The sequence below is a fragment of the Gossypium hirsutum genome, chromosome D02 (genome assembly GCF_007990345.1).
Source record: "Gossypium hirsutum isolate 1008001.06 chromosome D02, Gossypium_hirsutum_v2.1, whole genome shotgun sequence".
Classification (NCBI taxonomy): Eukaryota; Viridiplantae; Streptophyta; class Magnoliopsida; order Malvales; family Malvaceae; genus Gossypium; species Gossypium hirsutum.
The window spans coordinates 16,233,379-16,260,147 of NC_053438.1; the positions used below are offsets into that span (position 1 = coordinate 16,233,379).

General features: G+C 32.4%; 2 protein-coding genes and 1 pseudogene across 8 annotated transcripts; 1 reads left to right on the plus strand and 2 right to left on the minus strand.

Annotated features, from left to right (window-relative positions):
* Positions 1 to 13,730: 13,730 nt before the first annotated feature.
* LOC107910340 (SKP1-like protein 1A) lies at positions 13,731 to 14,591 on the plus strand (annotated as a pseudogene).
* Positions 14,592 to 18,594: 4,003 nt separating this feature from the next.
* Positions 18,595 to 22,024, minus strand: LOC107910339 (factor of DNA methylation 1). Of its 3 annotated transcripts, none has more exons than XR_005910238.1 (5): positions 21,063 to 21,955; positions 20,692 to 20,855; positions 20,017 to 20,132; positions 19,655 to 19,746; positions 18,595 to 19,014 (listed from the first exon to the last, which is right to left on the minus strand). XR_005910238.1 is itself a non-coding variant. In XM_016838162.2 (4 exons), exons 2-4 carry the CDS (start codon positions 20,036 to 20,038, stop codon positions 18,817 to 18,819), a joined length of 312 nt encoding a protein of 103 aa, XP_016693651.2. In that variant the 5' UTR covers positions 20,039 to 20,132; positions 20,692 to 22,024; the 3' UTR covers positions 18,595 to 18,816. The 3 variants fall into 3 exon arrangements, 1 of the variants encoding a protein (XP_016693651.2); XR_005910239.1 differs by having other exon boundaries at positions 21,133 to 21,937; XM_016838162.2 differs by having other exon boundaries at positions 20,692 to 22,024.
* Positions 22,025 to 22,355: 331 nt separating this feature from the next.
* LOC107910338 (lysine-specific demethylase JMJ25) lies at positions 22,356 to 24,954 on the minus strand. Of its 5 annotated transcripts, none has more exons than XM_016838161.2 (4): positions 24,500 to 24,954; positions 23,945 to 24,101; positions 23,784 to 23,847; positions 22,356 to 23,267 (listed from the first exon to the last, which is right to left on the minus strand). In XM_016838161.2, exons 3-4 carry the CDS (start codon positions 23,819 to 23,821, stop codon positions 22,415 to 22,417), a joined length of 891 nt encoding a protein of 296 aa, XP_016693650.1. In that variant the 5' UTR covers positions 23,822 to 23,847; positions 23,945 to 24,101; positions 24,500 to 24,954; the 3' UTR covers positions 22,356 to 22,414. The 5 variants fall into 5 exon arrangements, with proteins under 5 accessions (XP_016693650.1, XP_040944438.1, XP_016693647.1 ...); XM_041088504.1 differs by having other exon boundaries at positions 23,945 to 24,077; positions 24,500 to 24,805; XM_016838158.2 differs by having other exon boundaries at positions 22,362 to 23,267; positions 23,733 to 23,847.
* Positions 24,955 to 26,769: the final 1,815 nt, after the last annotated feature.

Genomic DNA, 26,769 nt, shown 5'->3' on the forward strand with positions numbered 1-26,769 from the left:
TGTTGCGGACTCACCACAGCTCGTATGAGCTTACCGATATATCAGCTCTTATAATCTTACCGTTTTAGCTCAATAGAGCTTACCGTTCTTCAGCTCGGAATGAGTTTACCGATCATGGCTTGAAAGAGCGAAAATGATAATGAATTGACGGATTACCGATTAATGCACATAGTGTGTATCACCTGAGTATCATTCGATGTTTTATTAGGTTCAACGAGTACTATATTGTTACCGATTATATGATTGAGAATGAAATGGAATATGATCTATGTGAATTGCATAGATGAAATATGAGATGTGTTATGAGGACGTATGGAACTGGAAATGAGATTTTATGAAATGTATGAATGAAATGCTATGTGAGTTGAATGCCAAATTGAATCATTCATGGATGAAATGTTAGTTATATGCATATTTAAGACTCTAACCTATTGAGGTGTATGTGTGATAGGCATTTGAATATTCGAGTTGGACATATTGATTTAATTGCTTAAATTATGCAATATGGTAAGTTTAATTCTATTATACGGGCTTACTAAGCTTTAATGCTTACTGAATTTATTTCTTCGTGTTTTATAGAGGTTCGTTAGCTAGCTCGATTCAGATGACATCGGAGATAAGCATCACACTATCTAGTCGATTTGTCGGTACTTTTGAACTCATAGAAGTTGTGTAAATATGGCATGTATAGGCTAGTTTATGGGAATATGTTTTTGGTTACTTTAGCTTATTGCATAGTTATGTGTTTTGATGGTCTTAGAAATTTAGCTTAGTTATTATAATGGTCAAATGTGTATAAGATGATATTTTTGGCAAGTTTTCTTATAAAGGATTTGATGCATATGATAATATTAGTATGTGATGAGTTGGTGATTGGAAAATGCATGAATGTTATTTGATATTAGGATAGGTACGAAGTTGAATCATATTAGTTTGATATGTGTTTAAATGCACAAATGGTATTGATTTGAGTTTGTAAATGATTGGTTTGAAATGACATATATGTGCATTGAAATGGTTGTTTATAGTTGCTCATATTGTATGTGAATTTGGTAACATATGAATGGTTTAGGTACATGTGTTTTGGGGTGGGAAAAGTGGCTTAAACCAAGCCTATTTCATGCCACATGGCCTGAGTACACGGGCATGTGACCCTTATTCGAAAATTTTTATAAGTTTTCTCAAAACTTTTATATGTTATCAATTCAATCCCAAACGTATGAATTAAGATTTGTATGCTCGATTTAAGCATGTTATGAATATGTGTGATTGAAAATTTCTAAAATGAAATGATATTTGTTAAATGTTTGATGAATTACCAGTCTGAATTGAGTTGAAAGTCTGATAATGCCTCTTAACCTCTTTCGGCGATGGTTATGGGTTAGGGGTGTTACAAACCTTTCTTGGGTCTTATACGAGCCTGCGAATGCTCAAAATTTAACTCAACATCTAACAAGGACCAATTTGTAAAAGTTAAAAAATTTCAGGTGATGTCACGACGTGAAGGTGTTCCTCATCGTACCGTGGCCTGGAGTCTTTATCTCGTCGCGACAATAACTTTCCGACGTCACATACTATTTATGTAATTCCTTATAGTTTTCCAAATGAAACTTTTACCTACAAAATTTAAGTTAACAATATACATACGCTAATCATATTTCTAGCCAAACTATACAATATACATGGACTACAATGCCTTATCATTCAATTACTGATTAAAACAAACCATGACATATCAATTGATTGAAACATACAAATACCAACATTCAACTATGTCATGTCATATTGAAACATGCTATTTCATTTCAATTACATACAATTTCAATTCACTCATCCTAACCTTCATAACCTTGATATGAACCATATTAATTCTATACCAATATCTAACTCAAACATGACAATCAAACACACCAATTTCAACAAGGTATCACTGTCATTTAAATACTCAACTGATAATTGTTATCATATGCAAACTCTGTTAATGGTAAAAATATTCTTTAGTTGTTTTCTAATTCAATTATAAAACACTACAACTTATCTCCTAGTATCTGAATCACCCACTCTGATTGTCTGTTAGTCTAAAGATGACATGTACTGAAATTCAATTTTGTGCCTAGAGCTTCATACAATCTATCTCAAAATCTGAAGGTAATTCTTAGGTCTCGGTTAGAAATGAGAGTTAATGGCATATCATGTAATCTGATAACTCAGAGATGTACAGTTCAATTAACTTTTCAAGTGAATAGTCTATTCTGATAGGAATAAAATATGTTGACTTGGTTAATCTGTCAACTATTACTCAAATTACATTTTTTTATATAAAAGGTAAACCCGATTTAAAATCCATTGCATCTCATTTCCATTCCCATTCTGCAATCATTACAGGCTATAGGAAACCTAATAGAACCTGACGTTTGGCTTTATTTTGCTAGCATATATAAATTTAACCACGTATTTTGAGATTTTCTCAACTCACACAATCGGTTATGAAAGCAAAAATTTTCGTTATCATTAATACGAAACTTAAAAGTCTAATCGTTGTCAAGTAGTTTACATTTTGCTAAACAATAGGCCTTTAACAAACTGTCGGTAATATCATAGAAAATTACATAGCTCTGTAACATTCCTATGAGGTTTCCAGTTAACAATCATAGAGGTTTTTTTAAATTAACTTCACTACCTTCTATCAATATCATGACTCAAGAATTCCACTTATTGAATCTAGAATTCATATTAATTGAATTTTGCGTATAATTGTTTCTTTTGCAAAGTCTACAACACAGTTTTCAAATACTGATTATGTTCAATTTCATTCTTCTAACAAATCAAAATGTCTTCAATAACCGCATCCACAAAGTTGTCCATACATGACTGAAAATTCTATTTATTAGGTCCATAATTGCGACTTGAGCACTAGTTAATTCAAACGGTAATACTAGAAACTCACATTGTTCATATCAAGCCCGAAAAGTAGTTTTTCATACATCTGAATCTTAATTCTGTGCTGACAACAGCCTGGTCAATATTCAATCCTCGAAATATAATAGCTCCTTTCAATTAATAATAGATAATTGCTTTTTACAGTCACTTTGTTCAGTTACTTGTAATCAATGCATAATCTCATAGTTTCATTTTTCTTCTTGATAACTTTTTTCTCAGACCTCTAAACTGAAGTATTTTCTTGTAATTAAGAAAATATGTTTGCATTTTAGACTTATTATTAGAGCATTGCATACTAAAGCTTGGATTGTGTTTCAACTGTAAATTTGTGTTACTTTTAATTGTTGGAAAGAGGTTTGGTAATCTTTGATCGTAGCTTCAGGTAGGATGAAAAAAAAAGAGAAAGACGAAAGAGATCGAAGTATGTGAAACATTGCCATGGAAAATGGTGGGATAGATTGCCAAAAGAAATGCCATGGAAATTCCAAGAAGATGACGCAGCACTCAATCCACGTCACGCCCAGCTAGCTGTACGTGTACTAGATAAATCACCCTAAAAAGATGAGTAAAAAATGTGTGTTGAGTGGGACGGATCTACCCTATAAAAGAAGGAGAGAAAAGAGAAGAAAACACATATGGATTGTGAGGAGAAAAAGAAAAGAAAGAGAGCAATTACTCTCTCTACAATAGCATCCCGTGGAGTGATTCAGAAGGGAAGAAGAATTGAACAACTAAAGAAAGGGGGATCATAAACTTGAAGAAAGGGAAGAGAAATCTTCCTTGGGTTTTGCATAGAAGCTGGATAAGAAGTTAGAGTGTAATGAGAACTTCCTGCAGTTTTGTTTTTATTAGTTTTCTTGGTTTTGAATTTTTTAATTTGTGAAACTTGAAGTATGTTTATGAATGATTTAATTTTGGATTTCATTGCACAACCTATGAGTTAATTATCTTCGGGTTGGAGTTATTTGGGTGAATATTGAATTAACAGTAATGCCCATGATATGATTGTGATTAAATTTACTGTTTTATTCGATTTTGGTTTATTTGGAGTGCATGCAAACTCTAGACATAGTTGATTGCATGTTATGAACTTAGATGGATTTGAATCTAAAAAAATTAAATACATCAGATTATTGATTGTTTGATACATATGAGGACTCGAAAGAATATTCATAGCACTAGAGACATAGAAGATGTGGTCTGTACAGGTATGGCACATTAGTTGAATTATCATTTGTAAGTCTTGTAGACATACACAGACTCCAAATAATAATTAGACTTTAACTCTCGAAGTAAGTAAACTGCAGCAGTGAATATTTGGGCAGTAGTTTAGTCAGAACTTTGCCATGGCATTATTATGCTATGAAAATATTCCCTAAGTAATTCCAACCTTTATCATTCAACAACAGAAATACTCTCTACTTATTCCTTGTGAATTGCCTCGACATTTAAATTGCTTGATCATTTTTTTATAATTGATATTATTAGTTCATTCATTAATTCCCTTCACCAATTTATATTTTGCTCCTTTTACACAATTTCATTCTTTAAATCTTTAGTAATACTTACCAATTCAAATCAACTTTCGATCCCTGTGGAGACGATCCCCACTCATCATTATATTACTTGAATCGACGTGTACACTTGCACATTTGCATTTCTTTTACACACAACACTTCTTCACAACAATACTAGAGTATCATTATTCACATGTGACATACTCAATCAAATTAATTCACAGTTGCAATGGAGTCTTTGCTTCTTTTAATTCTTACGATGTCATTCTATACAATACAATTGATATTGGAGTAGCTCCATGTGTTACTTCAATAACAACTTCAACTCTCTCACTCTAGTAGTAAACCTGACAATCCTTTAGGAAACACATCAATGCATTCATTAACTATCAGAACTTGTTCTATATTGGATTATGCTACCCTGTTATCTAAAATGTAGGCTAAATACACTTCACAACATTTTTGATCAGTTCTCGGGAAGATATTGTTGGAATAATTCTAATAGTACAGTTACACCTGTTAGCTTAAACTTTAATCGGTTTACCATTCTGACATTTTAAATGCATTCTTTCTATCAACAGTTGACTGCAGTGTCATACAAAGTTACACAACTATACTGAGAATAGTATCAAATTTGTAGATCGCTAGCAACATAAAGGGTAGTGGTTTCTTCTCTAATCTAGTTTAGCATAAGCATTAAAAGGCACATAAACTTCAAATCTCACCAAAAATTGTATATCCTCAGTCAATCCTCTATTCGACATGAGTACACATTTAAGCTTTAATAGACACAATTTCTCTACTAAACTTACTGAAAAGGGTGAATTCTCGTTCATACTTTGTCACAAACATGTCGCCCATTTCAGTTCCATAAATCCTCTCTTTTCTTCTCTTCTAAAAGTACAACTGACTAACATTTTTTTAACTCGATTTGGAAGAAGTCTCAATTTACCCAATTTTTAGGAATAACATTTATCGACGTTATCCACCACCGATATGCTTTTTTTAGTAACGATACAACATATTTCAGACTGTCTTCCAAAGAACACATTCATTCATCAAATATTCTCATGAATATGTTACATAGCATGAATGTGAATTACACTATTTTCATGTGCAAATGATTGTATGTTGTAAAATTGCCTCAAGTTGCTCCGGTAACGAATATGGCATCTTGTAGCTCAGGCCCAACGATCAGGTCGGGTAAGGGGTGTTGCAGGCCTATGATCACTCCCAACCCTTTCTAAATGATGCACTGATGAATTCAAAAATATTAGTAGCCATTCCGCATTATCAAGTCATCTAGCAAGCTATTTAAGAAGCCCCCTTCAGGACCATGTAAACCATGAACCAACAAAGTCGAGATCTTTTAACATTGAAAATGAAATCCCCAAACAGGCTATGCGTAATTCCTAGCCCTCTTCTATTACTATTTCTCTCATCCAATAAGAGCATAACATTAAAATCTCTACCAGGTATCCATAAAATAACATCATTTAACTTTAACGCTTCTAACCTGTCCTATAATAGCTGACGTTTGGTTGCCTTAGGCTACCATACACTATTATCATCAACACCTCTTCATTCTTTAACTTTATCCAATAACACACATAAATATATTGGAATTCAACATCAATAACCAACAAACTGACCACATTGTTCCAAAGCACCTATATTTCACTTGAAAATCCCCGTGCCTCCACTTGAAAAGAACAATCAACCCGATCCTTCTGATAACCGAGTACACCTTTATACGACTAATCTTTGTTTCCATAAGTACAAGAATAAGAGGTCTATAAATCTCTAAAAGTTACTTCAACCTACGCATAAACTTAGAGTTCACCGATCCTTGACAGTTCCAAAATATGAAACGTAACATATTAAAATTAGTTAAAAATGAAAAAAAATTTAAGCAATATAAGTTTACGAGAATCCATTCTCAATAATTAGGACCACTTGAAAAAGCTCGAGGGCACCAAACCTTCCATCAGATTCTCATTCTTCTCATTACATTCCCCAATTGAAGGCCCTCCCATGCCATGAGCTTCTAGTTCTCTTGACATGGAATCCACCCACTCTATCACATGGTTATTAGCTATATGAATTGATTCTAGTTGTTTCTGTACCTTGAAACCTTTCTTTGTTATATCTCTCATAAAGATACCCTTCTTCTTATCTTGCTCCAAGTTTTGACGAAACCATTCGCCCTAGTCATCCCTTACCTGCTGCTCCCTATCAGAATTCTCTACTACAACAACCTCGTTTGTTCATTGGTCCAAAATAACAGGTTTCTCTGCTATAATTTTTCCCAGATTGACTCCTGTGTACATACATCTTGTATTACAAATAAGCTTTCCCTCATCATAGGCCTCAAAACTAGCATGTTGTTCCACAACTACTTTCTTCCCTTTGGCCTAAGTTGTTAGGCTAGTAGTAGCCCGATCCTACTTTGGAGAGTCCTACACTGCTTCAATCCCTTGTTCAATAATGGCCATGTCATCCCCAATTTTATCATGATAATTCTCATTAGTTAAATCTTCAATTGTATTATACTTATTATTTTGGGATTTGGATGAATTTTCATAAGATTTATCTTTTCCTTATCCTCTCTGTTTAACACGTCATTCCTCCTCTGACGATCAATTACCTATATCCATGACTAAACAACCCTTTCTCTCTTGTCGTATCATCATTTGGCTTCTCATTTTGTTCCAGTTTCTCAACCCTTACAGTCGATGCATCACCTTTAGAACATGTTGCTTGTGAATGGCCATAACAACCACATCCATAGCAAATGACTAGAAGACCCTCATACTTGATAACCTGGGCTCTACCATCTATCCCCACATATGGAATCAGAGGTTTATTAACGTTAACAACCATCACAATATGACCAAAGCGGCCTCTATTACCAACTCAAGTATTGTAGTATACTTTAACTACTTTACCTATCACCTCAGTTATTGCCCTAATAAAACCTTTGGTATAGTACTTATATAGGAGTCCAGGTAATCGAAGCCAAAGAATAACCTTAGACAAATTCCCGTCACTTGTTAAAAAGTCCCTACTCCAGGGTTGAACAATCAAATAATGCCCATAAATCACCCATGACCTTTATGCTAGTGCTTTGTTATAATCCTCCACTGCAATAAACTTGATTATGTAGTAGTTGTTGTTATCTAAGTCTACTACTTGAAATTTTCCCGAAGGCTTCTATAACATTGTGACCCTATTAACCAAAGATTTGTATCATATTGCTTTTCCCATCAGTCTGATGAAAATCGAGTACACCATGCTCATGTCAATAAGGACATGCACCAATTTTGAGAACGTTATTTTTGGGTAAGGTCTCTCTTTGCTTACTACCACATCATCATTCCTCGGAATAAATCACCCTTTAATTCAAACTCATCCTCCAGTCTCAGAACCAATGTGTTCTTTTCCATCAACATATCCTTAAAAGACTTCCTTAGACTATCCACATTCTCGATATCAACATCATCTCATCCAGATCTCTATTTTCCTTATTTTTTGCTTCTTTTTTGTTGCTCACTCCTCTTCCAATGAAATTAGATCATCAGGCCATTCATTGCTTTATATAAGAGGAAATGGGGAAATTCCTCCATCTCTTTTAATACTTTTATTTAATTAAATACATTAAAAGTAAAACAACTTTATTTCAATTAAAACTTGTCACACCCTCTTCTGTCCATCTCACCATAATTCACTTTTCTTCTTATTCTTCTTGATTAAGTTTGATGTCAATTTGAAGTTAAAAAAATATCAATTCCCACAAACAAGCGTCTTATCATCTTCGACAAGCTAATCCTATGGTTTGGTGATTTTAGATTTGAAATGTAAACTATAGGCTCACTTATGTTTACCAAAAGGCTAATGGCATTAAGAATTTGTTGAAAATTTACTACTTTTTTGTGTGTAGCTTTTTTAATTTTTTCAATTTGGATTTTTTATTTCAGAATATGTCGGAATAAGTTTTAATATTTAGTGTTTTGACAAGCATAAAATTGGGTATAATGAATCTACTTTTATTTTTTATTTTTTTATTTAAGATTTGTGTTTCAAGTATAAGAATGGGTTTCCCATTGATATTTGGGTTCTGCTTCTCTAAAACTTGCAAATATGTTGGTTTGAAATGCAAGACCATAACCATGATTGTTTTTTCCCATGTTTATATATGTAAGTTCAATTTTCTCCAACTTCAATTAAGTATTTTCGTATTTCTTTGTGATCTTGTAAGAATATGTTACTTCCTCATCATTCAAACACACTATTTTGCAACTATGGAAGAATATGTAACTCATACCCGTATCAAGAACATGAAAGAATATGGAGTTAGGTTTTCTCTGAGTTTGAAGAAAGGAAAAAAAGTCAGATAAATATAAACATAGGTTATGAGATTACCTAAATGGGATAACCGTATCAATAACATGATAGAATTTTTTTTTGCAAATTTTATTAAAAAACTAGTAAAACAATTAGGCACATATTTCGTTCTAATTGATTGATTATTCCTTTAACATGAGTAACGTTTGTAGTAGTACCAATAAATTAGACATATTATACACTCAATAAGATAACGCATATTCGAATATTGAAGACAATGTTATTAAGAAGAGTAACTATAAAAAGTGTGGAACATCCAATGTGTATAATGAGAACCAAGTTTGATCTTTATTTCATTCTAACGTGGGATTAAAAGTGTTTTTTTTAAATAAAATCAAGTTACACAAGAAAATATCATAAGAAATTAGAGGGGAAAATTCTTAGAAACATAAACAAGTTCATAAGGTAAGGCTTAAACCATACTTGTGAAATATTGCTTTGAGACTAAGCTGTGAAACATATAATACACGTAGCAGGTTAAGTGTGAGTCTCCTTGGGACGGTTTACTCATACTCTAATAGTTAAACTATCTAATTGATCTCCCAATTTTAAGGTGTTTTCATTTTAGTCACTCAACCGTCAAATCTTTAACGGTAGTTAATTTGTACACGCCACATCATGTTCACATTTTTATTTACTCTTTTGCTAAAAGTTCTAAATTTCTGTTTTTTTTTCAATATTGAAATTTTAAATTTCAAAACATCAAAATCAATTAAATAAGTTATTGAGAAATTTGTATCCCTTGATAGTGTCAACCAATTTGCTAATATAATATTGAAATTAATTAAATTAATTACTTTAGTCTCCTTTTAAATCTTAACATTTTATTTTATGTTTCCAAATCAAAATCAACTCAAATAAATAATCTTTAACAAATCAAAATCAACTCAAAAAAATAATCTTTAACAATTATACATGAAACTCAAATTTCCTTTGATCATATGTTCTCAAGTCTTTCATACTAAGCTAAAAGAAAAGAAAAATCCTTACAATTAATTAAATTAATTATTTTATATCTCATGTCAAACAAAATCCAGAAATTTTGCATCACTTCTTTACCTAAATGAAGAACAAACAATTAATTTACTTAACTGCAATGATTTTTCTTTTCTTTTAGCTTAGTATGGAAGATTGGAGATTATATAATAAAAAGGATTTTAAGTTTCGTTGGCAAATATTAAATATGAGTTATCAAGTTGAGTTTATTAACAATAATATAGAAACATAAAACAAAATTTTAAAATTTAGGAGATTAATTTAATGAATTTCAATATTACAGTAACAAATTTGATAACATTATCAATTGATAAAAAACTTTAACAATTTATTTAATTGATTTTTATGTTTTGAAATTTAAATTTTCAAAATTGAAAAAAAAACAATTTTCAGCAATGTGATAAACAAGTAAAATTTGTCAATTTTTTAATATATTATTTTAGTTTCTATTGTTTTTTCATTTTAATCCTTTTTTTTTGTACCCAATCAATACTTTAAAAAAAGATTTTTTTTGACTGGTTAAAATGAAAGTGACCTAGAAGTTGAGTGATCAAACTGAAAGCAAGAACATGAAGTGACGTGTACAGTTAACCACCGTTAGAGATTTAACGGTTGGATAACTAAAATGAAAGTGCTTTAAAAGTTAAATGACGAAATTACAAGGATTTCGTTTTGATCCCAAAATAAAAGCGCCTTAAGAGTAGGATGACTAATTAAGTTTTTTACCGAACTCTAATTAATACTTAGTGTGTGAGCTAGATGATTGTTCTCTTACTTGGACCATCCAACTTGTTGTATAAAGAAGGAATATCAGGAGCAATGCACATGATGCTTGAGCTGCAAGCAAGCCAATCCAGAGTCGAATAGGTAACCGACCCACATGTTGGCTCCAATGGCATGGTTGGCCTCTTTAACACCCCACAACCAGTTGTTTGAGGGCAATTCATTTCTCTTGCCACAGGAGTATGGAGCATTAAAAAACTAATAGAGAAGAGGAAACCTTACAAATCTCAAATGTTTGAGGTTGAGACAAAATAGGTGCTCTATCTATTGCATAGAGCCTACAAAAAGGGTGAAGGGAAAAACCCAAGTAGAAGAGGCAATCTGAAAGGGGTTTGGTTGGGCCATAGCCTCATGGGCTTGGCCAAGACCAGACATGAGGATTGTGCCCAAGTATCGACCAATATTTGAAAATGGGCTGTTTGTATATTGTTTCACGTAAAATTTCACACAATCACGGTATAGTTGTTACCAAAACCATCAACTTGGTGCTATTCCATGTCCTGTTTACTTGGAATTTGAGCTATTACGACAAAAGTTTCTTTAATTTGCTCCCTTTTTTTGACTCATATAATAATAATAATAATTATTATCAGAACAATCAATAGAGAAATCCACAGCAAATTGTTTCTCTCAGCTGATTTCTTGGACAGTGGAGGATAAGTATTATGGCGGCAATGGGATCTTTGCTGCTCGTTTTCAGTCCATATAACCTCCTCCTGTATAGATAGTGAGATTGCTGTTGTTTAACAAAATCAAGCAGCCGACTGTCTTATAATCCATTTGCCACATCCACACAATGGGAAAGGCTTGTATAATATAATTTTCGGGACCAATTTTTTCATATTTAAATTAGTCTGGAACAATTGGAAAGAAAAGAAACCACAGTAAGAATGAAGGCCAAGACATACTTTCTCTTTTTTGGACCACATGTTGTCTTTTTGGTAGTTCGTTGATGGTCAGGACGGAGGCTGACTTAATTGGGTAAAAGTACAGCAAACCCCCTTTACTATACCTTAGATTGCATTTTAATCTCTCTAGACAAACTAACCCAAATTTGGTGCATATTTAAGGTATAATAACAAATTTAGCCCTCAACCATTATACATTTATTCAATTTGGCCCCTCCTCTTTTAATATAGGAAGTAAATTAGAAGTTTTTGAAACTTATAAGGCTAAAGGGTAAAAAAGGCTTTAGTAACAATTTTAAAAAATCAATTAAGTCCTTGTAAAATTTAAAAATTATTTTAAGAAATCATAAAAATTAGAAATAAAATTTATTAAAAATTTATGAAAATTTTATTTTTTTTAAAAAATACCAACCCATTAAAATCCAATGGTTATAAGATTTTTAAAAAAATTGACCTCTATTCTTTTATTAGATTAGTATTGTTATTTTTAAAATAAAATTTTTATAACTTTTTAATATATTTTGTTCATACTTTTTTTAATATTTTTTTAAAATTTAAAATGACTTAATTGATTTTTTTTTTATTACTAAGGCCTTTCGACTCTTTAGCCTTATTAATTTTAAAATTTTCTAATTTACTTCCTATATTAAAAGAGTAGGGGTTAAATTAAATAAACATATAAATATTGATAGCTAAATTTGTTATTACAAGTTATATATAAACATCAAATTTTAACAGAAGACTGTTTTGCTTACTCATCTGACGTATAAGAGTTAATTTACTCCTTTTTAATAGAGAATAAAATGCATAATAGAGAGGTTAGTGAGACTTAAAAACTGAATAGTTTCTTAGTTAATCTAGCTAATGTAGTCTATGAGAAAATTGTCTCTTTGTTAAAAAAAAATATCATAATAATTTATTGGTTTAAATATAGCATGTGGTTTGTTAATTTCTAGATTTATCCACAAATCTAAAATATATTATTATCATATATTTATTAATTATATATAATTATAAAATAATTTTAATATATTTTAATTAACAATGCATGGGAATTTTTTTTGATTAAATTGATCAAACTCATTAATCGAATATCAATTTAATTAAAAAGATCAAAATTCCATTTCTTTTACAAAGTAGTAAATATTATTTTGAAGATATTTATATCCTTTTATATTTTAATAAATCTAAAAAACTATATACACATGAGATTTGAACTAAATGCACCATACTCTTTATAATCTCAATTTCACTATTTCAATCAAAATCACATTTGATTTTTATAAATTTATCATGGCATTGTTTGGAAATTAGTTGATAGCTGATTATTGATTGCAGTGGCTGGTTTGACCAATTGTTTCTATTAACTGTTTATTTAAAAGTGTTTGATAAAACTTAGTTGATAGCTAAAAGATGATGTGTAAAATGACAAATAATGACATGACACATTTTTTTGTTAAGTATTTATTTGTTTATAATATTTTAGTCTTGATTGGGTGAAATTATTGAAATAAAACACTATTACCAAAGAATTAAAACATCCATCATGGAAATTAATTAGTGAATATTTTTAAAAATATTGATTCCTTATTTTGCAAATAAAACCTTGTGGAAAATGATAAATATTAATAGTGTATCAATATAACCGTAAACTATATTTTTAATGATAATTATGTCATGTTCTTAGTATGTAAATTAGTGATAATTATGTCACACTTTGTCAAGTAGCATATTTAAATTAAAATAAAGTTGTATAAGAAATCATTTTACATTAGGGGTGAGCAAAACTCGATTCAACTTGAAAAAATAAAAAAAAATTAAATTTCGAGTTAAACGAATCGAGTTATTCGAATTAATTGAGTTGTTCGAGTCAACTCGAATTTTTTTTCAAATTTCAAATTCGAATCGAGTTTGATTTTTGAATTTGAATAACTCGAATAATTCGAATAAACCAAATATTAAACTATAATATTTTATATTTTTATCTCAAACTCCCAAACCACTTTATTTTCCACCCAAAACTTTTACTCCTCCCACTTTCACCCAAAAACTTTTACTCTCCTCACATCCCACCTCTTTCTACCCCAACCCCCCTCCAATTTTTTTTTGAATATTCCCCCCCCAAATTTTACTCCCTCAACCCCCAAATTTTTTTTATTTTCCCCCTAAACTTTTACTTATCACCCTTTACTCCCAAATCAAAAATTAAAATCATCCAAAAAAGATCCCTAAACCCAAATAGTAATAATTTTATTTATATCTACTATTTATATTATTAAATTAAACTAGGATGATAAAATATGATCCATCCCTCCAAAGCTTAGAAGGACGTTGTTCTGTCATTGCTACTCTAGTTTTTGAAGATAAGAGTTTGTGGTGAGAGAATTGTAGAAGAAAACAATGGGATCGACATCGACCAAGATAAAGTTGAGGACCTCCGACCAAAAGGTTTTCAAGGTGGAGGAAGCGGTTGTAGTCTAGTCTTTAACGATCAAATACTTTTACGAAAACGGTTGCCCCGGCAGCGTCATCCTTGTCCATGGCGTCTCCAGCAACATCTTATCCAAGATTCTCAACTACTGCAAGAAGCACTTAAATTCTGCCGCTGGTAAGAAGACATCTCCCTTGAGGAACTCTACGAGTGGGATGCTAATTTTGTTAAGGTTGACCAAAACACCCTCTTCGACCTCATCCTAGCGGCCAACTGTTTGAAAATAGAGAGCTTGTTGGACTTGACATGCCAAACTATTGCCAACATGATAAAGGCGAAGAGACCTGAGGAGATTCGCACTACCTTCAACATCAAGAGCGATTACACCCCTGAGGCAGAAGAGGCTGTTAGGAGGGAGATAAAATGGGCATTCGACATGCTTGGAGTATGAAGCTTCACCGGTGATAGGTTCTCAAGTTTGGAAAAGTTACAACATTGCCCGTTTTTCTTGACATTTGCTTTACAATCTGTTTCTTGAGGATTTCATATGAGAATGCCTCTTTTCCATGCTTAAGTCTTTAGTTTTCAAATTTGATTGAATGTGTTGATCGATTTCTTGCTTTGCGTTTTGTGGTATATACTTAAAATCATAGTAGAAACAAACATATCTTACACCATCCTAGATAACAATCGAAGTTTAGTTGATTTAAAAAAAATTGAAAATAAACTAAGAGTACAAATTATTCAAGAAATAGATAAATGTGGAAAAGGGAGTAATTTTTTTAGCAAGCATGTGACAAATAGAGTAATTTTTTAGCAAGCATGACTAGATATGACATTAAACATATCTCATTCCCAATCAGCTATGAAAGAAGTTGTCCATCTCAACGTTTTTTTGTTTTGGAGGTTTTAGCTCAACAAGCTCTTGCAAATTTTTATTCACCGAACACTATAATTAAAAGATTTGACTACACAATCCTCCATTTGTACCCAAATCAATTAAAAAAAATCGAAAACTATATTTATCAAACACCCCTATATAAATACTTTCACCTACATCAATTAATACACAAATGTTTATTTTATGTCAATGTCATGGAAAATCAAACTTCAACGTTCAAACTCTTGGATGAATAATTTATTTATCTCTTCATTTGATTGATGACATTTCTTTTGATTTATTGACTGAACTTTCCCTACAATGGTCCACATGGCCATGGGTCAAGCTCCTTCATACAACACCTTTCCATATGTATTGAAATTAGAATTTAAAAAAGGGTCTCATTATTTGTATTTTTTATTTCTAAATTACTTAATCTACTTGAAAGGACCATTACTATAAAGTTAATTTCTAGACCACTAACAAGATAAAAGCTGCTTTAAATATATGGAAAAAGAAAAGAAGAAAAAAGCACTTGGCTAAAGTGAAATATGAAAAATGACTTACCAACAAAAGTGAATGGGTTAAAGAGATGAAGTGAAGTGAGTGTGAAATTATTTGATAAACAAAAGATGAAGGAAGAAGTGATGGGATATGACACAACAAGCACTTGAATGATTTAGATGTGTACAATTGGTTCTATTGAAATTTAAATACATCCTAAGTATAAATTATTTATTAAATTTTATAAATTCAGTTTTATCAAGTTTTGGGCATGAATTTTTTTTATTCCATCTTATTTAATTAAGTTGAATTATTATTAAAGGATAATGTATACTTTATTTGTTTGTTTTTGTTTTGATAAAAGAGATCTAATTTATAGTTTGTTTAAATTTAATTATAAAACATATAAACATTAAATAATTTCTTAAATAAGGAGTTAGGCTTATCCCTTAAAATGAGAAATTTAGTTTTTAGCCCTTTAAGTTTTATATAATTTTAAGTTAGTAAGTGGTATAATTATATTTTTTCTCTCTTTAAAAATAATAAAATGTTGATTTAATCCTTTAAAAATTTTAAATAATATATATACAATTTAAGCCCACCCTCTAAAATATATTTTGGATTTTGGATCTAACATAAAATTTGAGAAAATTTGGGGACAGTGCGTAATTGAATTATTTTGCTTATAGTGAAAAAGAAATGAAAGACAATAAGCACGATCAATGGCCTTGGGCAGGTCAAGATCACAATTATCTTGTTTTAATTGATGGATATGGTATGGGAGACATGAGTGGAAGTGTGGGAAAAAATGGGAATGCCAAATTGGACCAACCTTACCCATTCAGTTCTGATATCTCATGTTTTAATTCATCATCTCCTTGGCTTTGCTACCAAATCTCTTGCCCAATACTTTAATAAAAAATTATAAGGAATGAGTGGCAGTGGAATTATAAGGAATTAAGAATTGAATTGATTGATGTTCCATCATGAATTGATAGAAAAAAAACACAAAAATCTGACCTGATAAATTTGAAAAAGATCTTAGGGAAATGTATTATGCATTAATAAAATAATAGAGCCCTACTCAAATACTTTGTCAAAGGATCCACTTAGAATCTAGAAGGGATGAGTGGAATCCTACATATAAGAGGTAAATGTAAAAAATATATAAAATCTTTTTTTTTTTTTTGGAATTATGGATTCTCTTAATGAAAATATTATGTTTGGAGTGCTTTACGGAAGGTTTAATCCCTAAGAAACTCCGTTTTAGAGATAAAGATGAGAGTGTGAACATGGAGTTAGAGGTAGATCAGATTGAGAAACCAACAACTTCCTGGAAAGACAAGTTAGTTGGTTCTTCTCCCAATTCTGGTGGGATTGATTTAAAGGCAAAGGAGGATTTTGAATTGTTGGAAGCAGACGCAAAAAAGTCCTTCATCAATGGTATTCCTTCAATCGAATTCTCAAATAGAATTCAACATGTTCTTATTTGGGGTATGGATAATACTGTGATATTGAAGCTTCTGGGTCGTAATATTGGTTTCTCGGTTTTACAGAACAAAATTTACAACCTATGGAAGCATTCGTTGTCGTTCCATCTGATGGATATTGAGAATGGCTACTTCTTGCCCAAATTCGATAATAAGTTTGACTGCAAAAGGTTCTCTCGGAAGGTCCGTGGATTATTTTCGGTCAGTACCTGACTGTGCAACCGTGGTCGGTGTCATTTGATCTGGCACAAACATTCCCGAGCATGGTAATGTTGTGGATCAGATTTTCGGGGCCACTAGGGTATATGTATAAACACAAGATCTTAGTGGAAATAGGAGGCCTGGTGGGTAAAGTTACTAAACTGGATTTGAACATAGATAATAGAATAAGAGGAAGATTCACTCGCATGGCAGTTTATGTTAATCTGGACAAACCATTGGTGTCTCAAATTATAATCAATGGTAAAATACAGAAAGTTGAGTATGAATTTTTACCAAGGGTTTGTTTTCACTGTGGAAGATATGGACACATGAAAGATGTTTGCGTCTGAACCCAGATCTGAAAAGCACCCAACGTCGTCTGAAACGTTACCGAAAGAAGGAAATATGATCGTTAACTAATCGGAGGAGATTGGAGGAATTTACAGGCCATGGATGCTTGTTGAAAAGAAATTTATGATAAAACCAAAGGATTCACCATTGATGGGTGCTGGAATCACGGCCAGGAAAATGAAGAGTCCTATTTTAGAGCTTTAACCGAAATGAAAAATAATCCTAGAAATCATTCTAATGATAAAGATGACAGTCTGGCTAATTGGCACAATAAGGGAAATGAAATCTTGTCTGGAGGCATTCAAGATACTGAAACCCTGCATTTGAATATAGGTTGACTGGATATTAGGGCTCAGCTTAAAGGTCCACTCATAAGCTAGGCTTCGAAAATTTGGCAGGCCCTTCAAGGCCAAAACAGACTATTAAGGGATCAAGTGTTAGGCCTATTTGGTCCAAAAAAACAGATAGATAATCTAAGGGCACGTTTGGTTCGTTGTAATGGAATAGAGCTGTAATAGAATAGAGGCGTAATAGTAATTCAATTGTTTGGTTGAATGGAATGGAATAGAACTGTAATAGTATTCTTGTCTTTGGTTGAATGAAATGATATTGTAATAGCATAAGGAAAAAAACTAAAATGACTAGAATACCCTTAGCAGATTTTTTTTAGGTAGATGACTATTGTTATTGTTATTAAATTTTAATAAGATTATTAATATAAATAATAAATAATTTAATCATAGTTTAACAGAATTATTATTAAATATAATTTAATAAAAATATATAATTTAATAAAATTATTAATATTAAATATTCTTATATGAATTTACTAAAATCATAATATATAATACTATAAAATATAATTTAAAATAATTATTATTAAACATAATTTAATAAAAATATATAATTTAATAAAATTCTTAATATTAAATATTCTTATATGAATTTACTAAAATCATAATATATAATACTATAAAAATAATTTTTTTATTTCACACCGTTAAAAACCATATCAAATTCAACTTCTTTTTTAATCATCTCATTTACATTCTTACCTTAAATGATCATACAAAATTTAAATGACCTAACAATGGAACATAAATTATTTTTGAGTTCAAAAACATTAACAAGAGAACTGTTCATAATGTTTGATCAAAATGTTAACATAATCATATTTGAAAACCCAATCTAATAACAACATAATCATATTTGAAAACCCAATCTAATAACCACATTACATACTTTCTCCTAAAACTAAAATCTTTGAAACTTCTGCCGAATAAACAACATGATGTTCACTATAAGAAACTTCAACTACAAGCATACTACAATAAGTTAATACAAAAGAGTTCTTTCAAAGCTGTTACCATTGCATTATAAATCTTTTCACCCCATTCCAGCTTTAGATTTGTTAGTTTCTCCTAAAAATTGGATGCCAATATGGATTCTTCAGATTCTCCTGCCATGATGAGTATAGAGTAGTGGCCTGAATTTCTACTTCATCAGGAGGAAATCGCGACTTACAAGTGTCATGAAAAGTCTTTGGATCAAGCTCTCCCATTCTCTTTAATCCAATATTAGTGCGAATACCCAACAATTCTGGCAAACCCTGCATAAAAGAAAAAGAACATTGATTTTATGACCAGTTGCTTGAGTCTGCATCGTAATCCAAGGCTTAGGCAAACGTAATTCAGTTTTAAGCCAAGATAAAGTAGGCAATACCTGAATTAGCCAAGATAAAGTAGGCAATAACTAAATAGTGATGAACACAAAGTCAATTGGCATTGGTCCAAACTATGATAAAGAGGAGCTACTCTTAGCAACTAGGAAAAATATGACATAAAAAGACATCAACTTAATATTTTTCCCATGAAGCAAAAAAAGAACATCTTAACACCATACATCAATGGAAAGCAAGACCAAGTCATTTTGCCTCTATATTAATGGATTTTCCAGCAGCAATCTAAAACACAACTCCATAAGTTAAGCTATCATAAAGATACAATTATGGTTATAATAGTGCTACAGAGCTTTATAAACTTTAAAATACAGCAGCCAAGTACATTGAATAATCAATGCCCATATTGATAAAGAGAAGGCCAACAACCACAATAATGAAGAGACATTTAAGCCATCTAAGAACAAACATAAGCATCCATGTTAATCAAATTCACCAAGACCATGCAACAACTTATAGAAAGATATAGAAAAAAACGCTTATGAAAACAACTAAACATGAAAAAAAATACCTGCATATATCTCACAACAGTACTAGTATAATCAACAACTCTCCTTTGGGTCAGCTTTCTCATTCTTTTCACAGCAAAATTGTCACCATGAGCTGAAAGAAAAATAAAAGAATTTTGTCAGAACTAAAATTTAGATAGCCTAACTTCTCTGAATTGTAACTCATCTAAACAGGCAGTTGAGAGTAGCCATAGACCTAGAGGGGTTACTAAAACATAAAGCTCATGGTAGAAAATGAACATCTAAGTGCACCAAACGATTCTCCTCAGGCTCAGGAGGTAAAAACATGAAAGAAGTACATGAAATGATCTAAGAAATATTGAGCGTTAGCTGTTAAGAACAATGAAAGATTAACAAGACTCACTCAAGTTCCTGCCTAAGTGCATCAAACAATTCTCTTTTGGTCTATTTCTCTGCACCAGACGTGTTTAGGACCTTACTCTACTCTGTCATTTTGATCGTTGTGTTCTTCAGCTCCTCCTATAGCAAAGATAAATTGCAAATATCATATACATTGGAGGAGTGTTATAAGTCATTACTCTTCAAATTCAATGAAAGTAGGTTTTGTAGACAATATTAATTAATTATGTAATGTCAGCAAAGTACACAATCAATATCAGCAACTTCAATGGAGACCCAAGAACTTAAGTTAACCATCATCTTTAACCAAGTTAGAACAATAAATATAATAAACAAATCATTGAAGCTTTATGGAGTCAAACATTTATAGAGATTATACGATAAGCATATAACATTATAACCAGTACCCACAAAAAAGAACAAAATCTTCTCTTTTATAACATCATAAAGAAAGAGAGACTAAAAGGACTTAATTGCATTCAAACAAGGAACAAAGATTCATATTCAAGCTATTATCAAACGAGCTCAAATAAATAACATCAGTAAAATTGCAAAATTTCATGATAATAAACAAAATTAAGGGGCATTGTCCCAGAAAATCATTCAAGGAACTATTTTTACATAAAAAACACACAGATAAAACCAGGTTGAATATAAAAGAGATTATTGAGAGACTAACATTGGCTTTTAGCTGATTTATAATCTTTAACTTGAGAGCATCAATGGTTCCATCATTCATCAATGGTTCCAACACATCTTCTAGGGTTATTACTGATGATGACCCCATATTTTAATTTTCACCAAAAACTAAAATTGACAGATTGAATCCCTTCAATTTAATGCCTGAAATAAAAGAAAAAATAAAAACACTCCTAGGGCTTCGTTAAGCAAAAATAAAAGTTGGGTACTTGCAAAAAGAAACAGAAGTTAAATAGCACACGATGGAGATTAGAAAGTTAGAAATGAAGATTAGAAAGTTGAATAGCAGACGATGGAGATTAAAAAGTAAAATGAACGCCGATGATGCAAGGCCATTGACGAAAATCTTACCTCGTAGAAGATGAAGAGCGACAGAAAGAGAGGAAGAAAGATTGAAAGAAACAAACCAGACAGGACTCACCATAAAGATTAATTCAACAACAGTAATGCGATTTAATCCGCCATTTAGAAATTCTAGAAGAAGATTTGGAAAAGAAGGAAACGTAGGAGAAGATGCTGAGGGCAAAAAATGGAAAATAGGAAAGAAACTCAGATGGAATCCCTATTCAGCGCTTAAGGGAAGGAATGGCTATTACAACCAATGGTTGTAATAGAGCCTGAATGGAATCAAGCTGTAATGCTATTACAGCTAACCAAACACACGTTTGGTGGTGGGCCAATTGAATTGGGGGGAATGCATGCCTATTCCCCCAACCAAACATGCTGTAAGGGTCTTAAACCATGGTTCTTTTTTGGACCTTAGGGTGAACAGGTCGACGATAGGTAATAAACCAGGTCAGGGGAGTGGTTAGTCTACTGGGCCAGTGACAAGGGAGGATTTAACTATTCATAATCGAATACTGGAGAATCCTAATCGGTAACATCAATCGGAGGCATCAGTTACTGAAAGTGAAAGCAAGGGTCAGGCTGGAGGTGATGGGTTTACAGATTCAGAATTAGCCACTCCCAACGGTAACAATGGTAGTGCTATAAAGTCCTTATCCCGACCTAGTTCAGTGTTGCAATGACTTATTGATGTTTCAGTTGCGGATCCCATCAGAGGCCTTAACCCCAGCAGACACACAACAATATCCTTCAAGGATCTTAAAAACCCAAATGACGACGTCTCGACGGAGGGGGCTTCACTTCAATTTCGAGGGTTGAAAAATTAAAGACGCCGGGAAAGAATTTAGGGGAGAAAGTTGGGGGAGCACATGTTTCTAAAAAACTTAATAAATTATCCATGGGCAAGGGAGCAAGTTTAAAGTAAACAGTATCTCTAAACCTTTGTTGCATGATTCAATGATTCTATTGGTTGAGTTTAGGGTCTGTTTGATTGGCAGTAAAATGTTTTCCGTAAAATGATTTCTGGAAAATGTTTTACTTTTCTGTAAAATGACTTACTGGAAAATATTTTCTGGTGTTTGATTGAATCTGTGTAAAATATTTTCCGCTGTTTGACAGATTTCCTGAAAATATTTTCCGGAAAAGTTATTTTTTACATATATTAATATATATTAATAATTTTTTATATTTTAAATTGTTTTTACATATATTGCAATGATTTATTTATAATAATACTCAATAATAAGCTACAATATTGATCGTTATAAATTGAAAAAATATTATCCACAATGAGTACTAGTAAGAATATTGAATAATTATAAATTGCTTCGAAACCATAATGAGTACTAGAAATAATATTATCCAAATACATAATTAGTAGTACACCACATAATAACAACATTGTCCAAGTGCATAATATTACACCACATAAAAGTATCAATATCTTCAACCCTGAGAAAATTTTTGAAGCCAAATTTTTCTATGCTTCTTATCCAAAAAAGTACCTCACACCAGTCCAAGCAATCAATTGCTTTAACCCTCTTAGCCTCCTCTTTTAATATCTTTTTTGCACCTATAAAAGCTCTCCACATAACCAATGGTTCCCAACTAAGACCAGAACTTTTTTCAAGGACATTTCTAACAATAACAGGTTCACCTCGCATCCAATGAGTTTGAAAATGCTGAATGCTATTGTCTTCCAACTGCATTACATTCGGGCAGTACACAAAATTGTCATGACTTTTCTCTCTATGAGCTGCCTGCCTTACTTCAAAGTTTTTTGCTTCATTTCCTGCAGAGCAGGTGGTTTGACACAAAGAACAGCCTTGAGAAAACTCGATATCAGGTAACTGAAAATTAATGGTGAGCTCCTCAGCACTCTGAATCAGTTGCTCAACTGAATTAGTTTCAAATAAGCGTCTCAGTGAAAGTGTCTCACGACCACAACCACCCTTTCCATTTGGAGGACAAGGAATCCTACCATCTTCCTCAGCTCTCCAATCATTTCTTGCTGCCACTGCAGGAATCTGGTCATCTGAACCCATAGCTCGACTATTTACTCTTTTAGCAGACAGCTGGTGAGAAGATTTTGCTTCATTCCCTCCAGGCTGAGACCCTTTTCTAAGTTCATGACAGCATGATATACATAGATCATATAAACAATCAGGGCAGCTTCTATGGAAATTGACAATGGATGTATTGCAATTGTCACTGTCAAGGAAGGAAACATTCATAGTCATTATAGTAGGAAAAACAATAGCCATGTCTGCAAATTATTAATAACAATAAAAATCCCTTTTGCATATCTTTAGATGCAATTTCATAACCACATGATAATATACACGATAGTAGAAGACAACAAGATCCATCACGGTTGATGCATATCATTAACAATATACAACCCATTACTAAGTACTACAAAGAAAAGATCAACTAATAAGAGTTAAGTTTCTTAATGGTGTGAATTGGTTTTGATTTTCACAACAAAATATAAGGTAAGCTTTATGAATCAGTCTCATCAAATCGGCACTATCCTAGGATAACCCTTTTTCACATCTTCCTACTAGTTTAAATATAAGATAAGCACACAGATTAATATGGTAAAGAATGTAAGCTGTTTCCAAGTAACTAATATGACATGAGATTTTCAATTTAGGGGCAAAAACGTAACATAACATAACAAAAACCACAAGTTTCTCCTTGGTATCAAAGAGCATGAGGTGATACCAATACACTCGATCATCATCATCTATCACTGATACCATTATGTCCTGTTCTGTCAATTGCACACCTATGGCAAAGGAAGGTATACATCACTTAGCATTTCGAAGCATCATCTAGTATAAAAACCAAAACTTACAAAAACCAGACATATCACATTACAGTACCATGTATACTGGCTTCCACCTCTAGTTCAGCATGTTGCTCCTGTTGTATATGTCGAAGCAGAGGCAGAATTTCATGTAGCAAATAAAGCAACTTCTGCAGTTTAATATTTGTATCTGCTACCTCATGCTCATCCTGTCAAATTTGATAATTTTTCACCTCCAAAATGAAATTCAGAACACGAACAATCAGTTAGACCCAAAATACTAATCTTCTGGCCTTATTCGATCCAATCTGAATCACATCCATGCAAACCCAAAAGATAAAAAGAAAATCCTACCCAAAATCAATAATAATGCCAAGAAAAGCAATCATTTCTTTTTCTTTTTAATAACAAACTCAAAATGAATTAAACAACGCTGAATAGAACCGAAGCATCATCAAAGACGTGAAATCAAACCCAGAAATCTAAAATAAGTTACCATAATCAAATGCAATAATGAATCAAATAAATCACTGATAAATCAAACATTTAGCAAAGAAGCTAAACCAGCTAAACAAACAAGTGATGCTAAACAGACAAATTATGAACATCAACGAGTAAACAAAGAGTTTACCTTAAATACGAATTTGTTGGCGATTCGGGAATAAACAAACCCTTGATTTTCTGGAACTGGAACTGGGTGGAGGACCGGAGGTAGACCGGAGGTGGATCGATGGAGGACGGAGGTAGCTTGATGCCTTGATTTTGGATTTGGGAAAAAAAATGGAGGAGGGGAGATAGGGTTAGGGAAGACTGTCGGCAGTAAAACAAAACAATAATGTTGTGGATACAGTAAAATTAGCAACAATAGCAGAGGAGATGAGGCAGAGATGATGAGGAGCTATGGAAATGGTTTCAACGGTGAGAAGATGAGCTGTGGAAAATGTCTTACCGATTTCTAAGGGGTAAGACATTTTTCGGAAATATAGGGTTGATTTTCCCGTGTTTTGGAATTGATTTTCCAAAAGGAAATCATTTTCCTCCAATCAAACACTGGAAAATGGGGAAAACCATTTCCGGAAAATCATTTCCCCCTATCAAACAGACCCTTATTTCAATAGAGCTTGTAGAGGAGTTAGGCCCAAGTGACCCAAATTTAGTTAAAGAACCTCTGGCCTGAAGTGTATTAGTTGGACAGTAAGGTTTCAGTTTACTTCTCTTTACTTTATTTTATATGGATTTAAATCTAACTATATTTTCTTGAAATTGTCAAGGTTGCGCTAACAGTAAATTTCTTCATATTTTCCGTAAGTTTAATATTGAGCATAACTCAGATATCGTGTGTTTGCTGGAACCGAGAGTAAGCGGTAAAAAAATAAATTCAATTATTGATAAATTGGGTTTTAATTATTCTCACCGTATTGAAGCTATTGGTTTTTAAGAGGAATTTGGGTAGGCTGAAAGTAATCTGTTTGGATTAGTAGTATCTATAATCATCCTCAGTTCGTTCTCCTTTGTGCTTCTGGCAATGTTCCCTCTAACTTTGTTTTTATCATTTTTGTTTATGGTAGCCTAGACAGAAGGAAAAGAAAGCTTTAATAGGATAACTTGGTAGCTGTGTTACCTCAAGATCCCTTTCTGTGGTAGATTATGAGAGACTTTAATGTTATTTTATCACCTAATGATAAGAAAAGTGATCGTGGCACAGGAAAGAAATGTAAGTTTTTTTGGTAATTTTTTTGATTCTTGTAGTTTGCAGGACATGGGGTACATTGGGTCTTCCTTTACTTGGCAAAAAAGTAACACATATGAGAGGCTTGATCAAGCACTAGCCAATGACGCTTGGGTTTTATCTTTTTTGCACAGCCTCGTGTATCACCTTCCATGTATTAAATCTTATCACAGGCCCATTCTTCTAATAACTAAATTAGATTTTAGTGTGCCTAAAGAAAAACCCTTTCGGTTTCTCGAAGGATGGACAAAACACAGTAATTTTCCCGCTTTGGTCAAATATAAGTGGAATTACTCAGGTAATATGGTTGACTCTCTTACTAGTTTTACCTCACATGTTAAAGAATGGAACAGGTTCGTTTATGAATTTATAGGTACTCGCAAAAAAGACCTTATAAGATCACTTGCGAACATTCAAAAGACGGTGGATCATTCGGCCTCTAATCGATTAGTTAATCTGGAAATAGATGTACGAGAAGAGTTGAAAAACCTGCTCAATCATGAGGAATTACTTTGGAGACAAAAAGCTAGGTGTGTTTGGCTCTAGCTTGGGGATTGTAACACACAGTTTTTCCACAGTTGTGCAATCCAAAGAAAGAAATTAAATCATATCATGGCTTTGCACATTGACAATGGTGAATGGTGTTCTGATCAGAATATTCTTAAAAATAAGGCAGTTGGTTTTTTCGAAAGACTTTATGGTGAAATCCCTGCTCCCATGAAAGGTCTTCCTTCCAACATCTTTCTACGTCTCAAGGACCAAGATATTGTGTTTTTGACGAAGCTAGTTTCAAACGAAGAGATTAAAAATGCTTTATTTGACATGGCTTCACTGAAGGCTCCGGGGAGCGATGGTTTTCATGCTCACTTTTTCCAGAGTCAGTGGGGTATTGTTGGATATGCTATTTGTGAATAGGTTCAAGGAATTTTCGCTGGTAACAAAATTGATCCAGATATCAATAATACTCTAATTGTGCTCATTCGGAAGAAAGATAGACTAGAAGAATTTAGTCAGTTTTGGCCCATCAGTCTCTGCTCGGTGTTGTATAAATTGGTGATGAAAATGATTGTAAATAGGTTTAAATTGGTATTTCCTAACTTCATCTCGCAGGAACAAGACGATTTTATCACTAGTTGTAATATTCCTGACAGTGTTATTATAGCGCAGGAGGT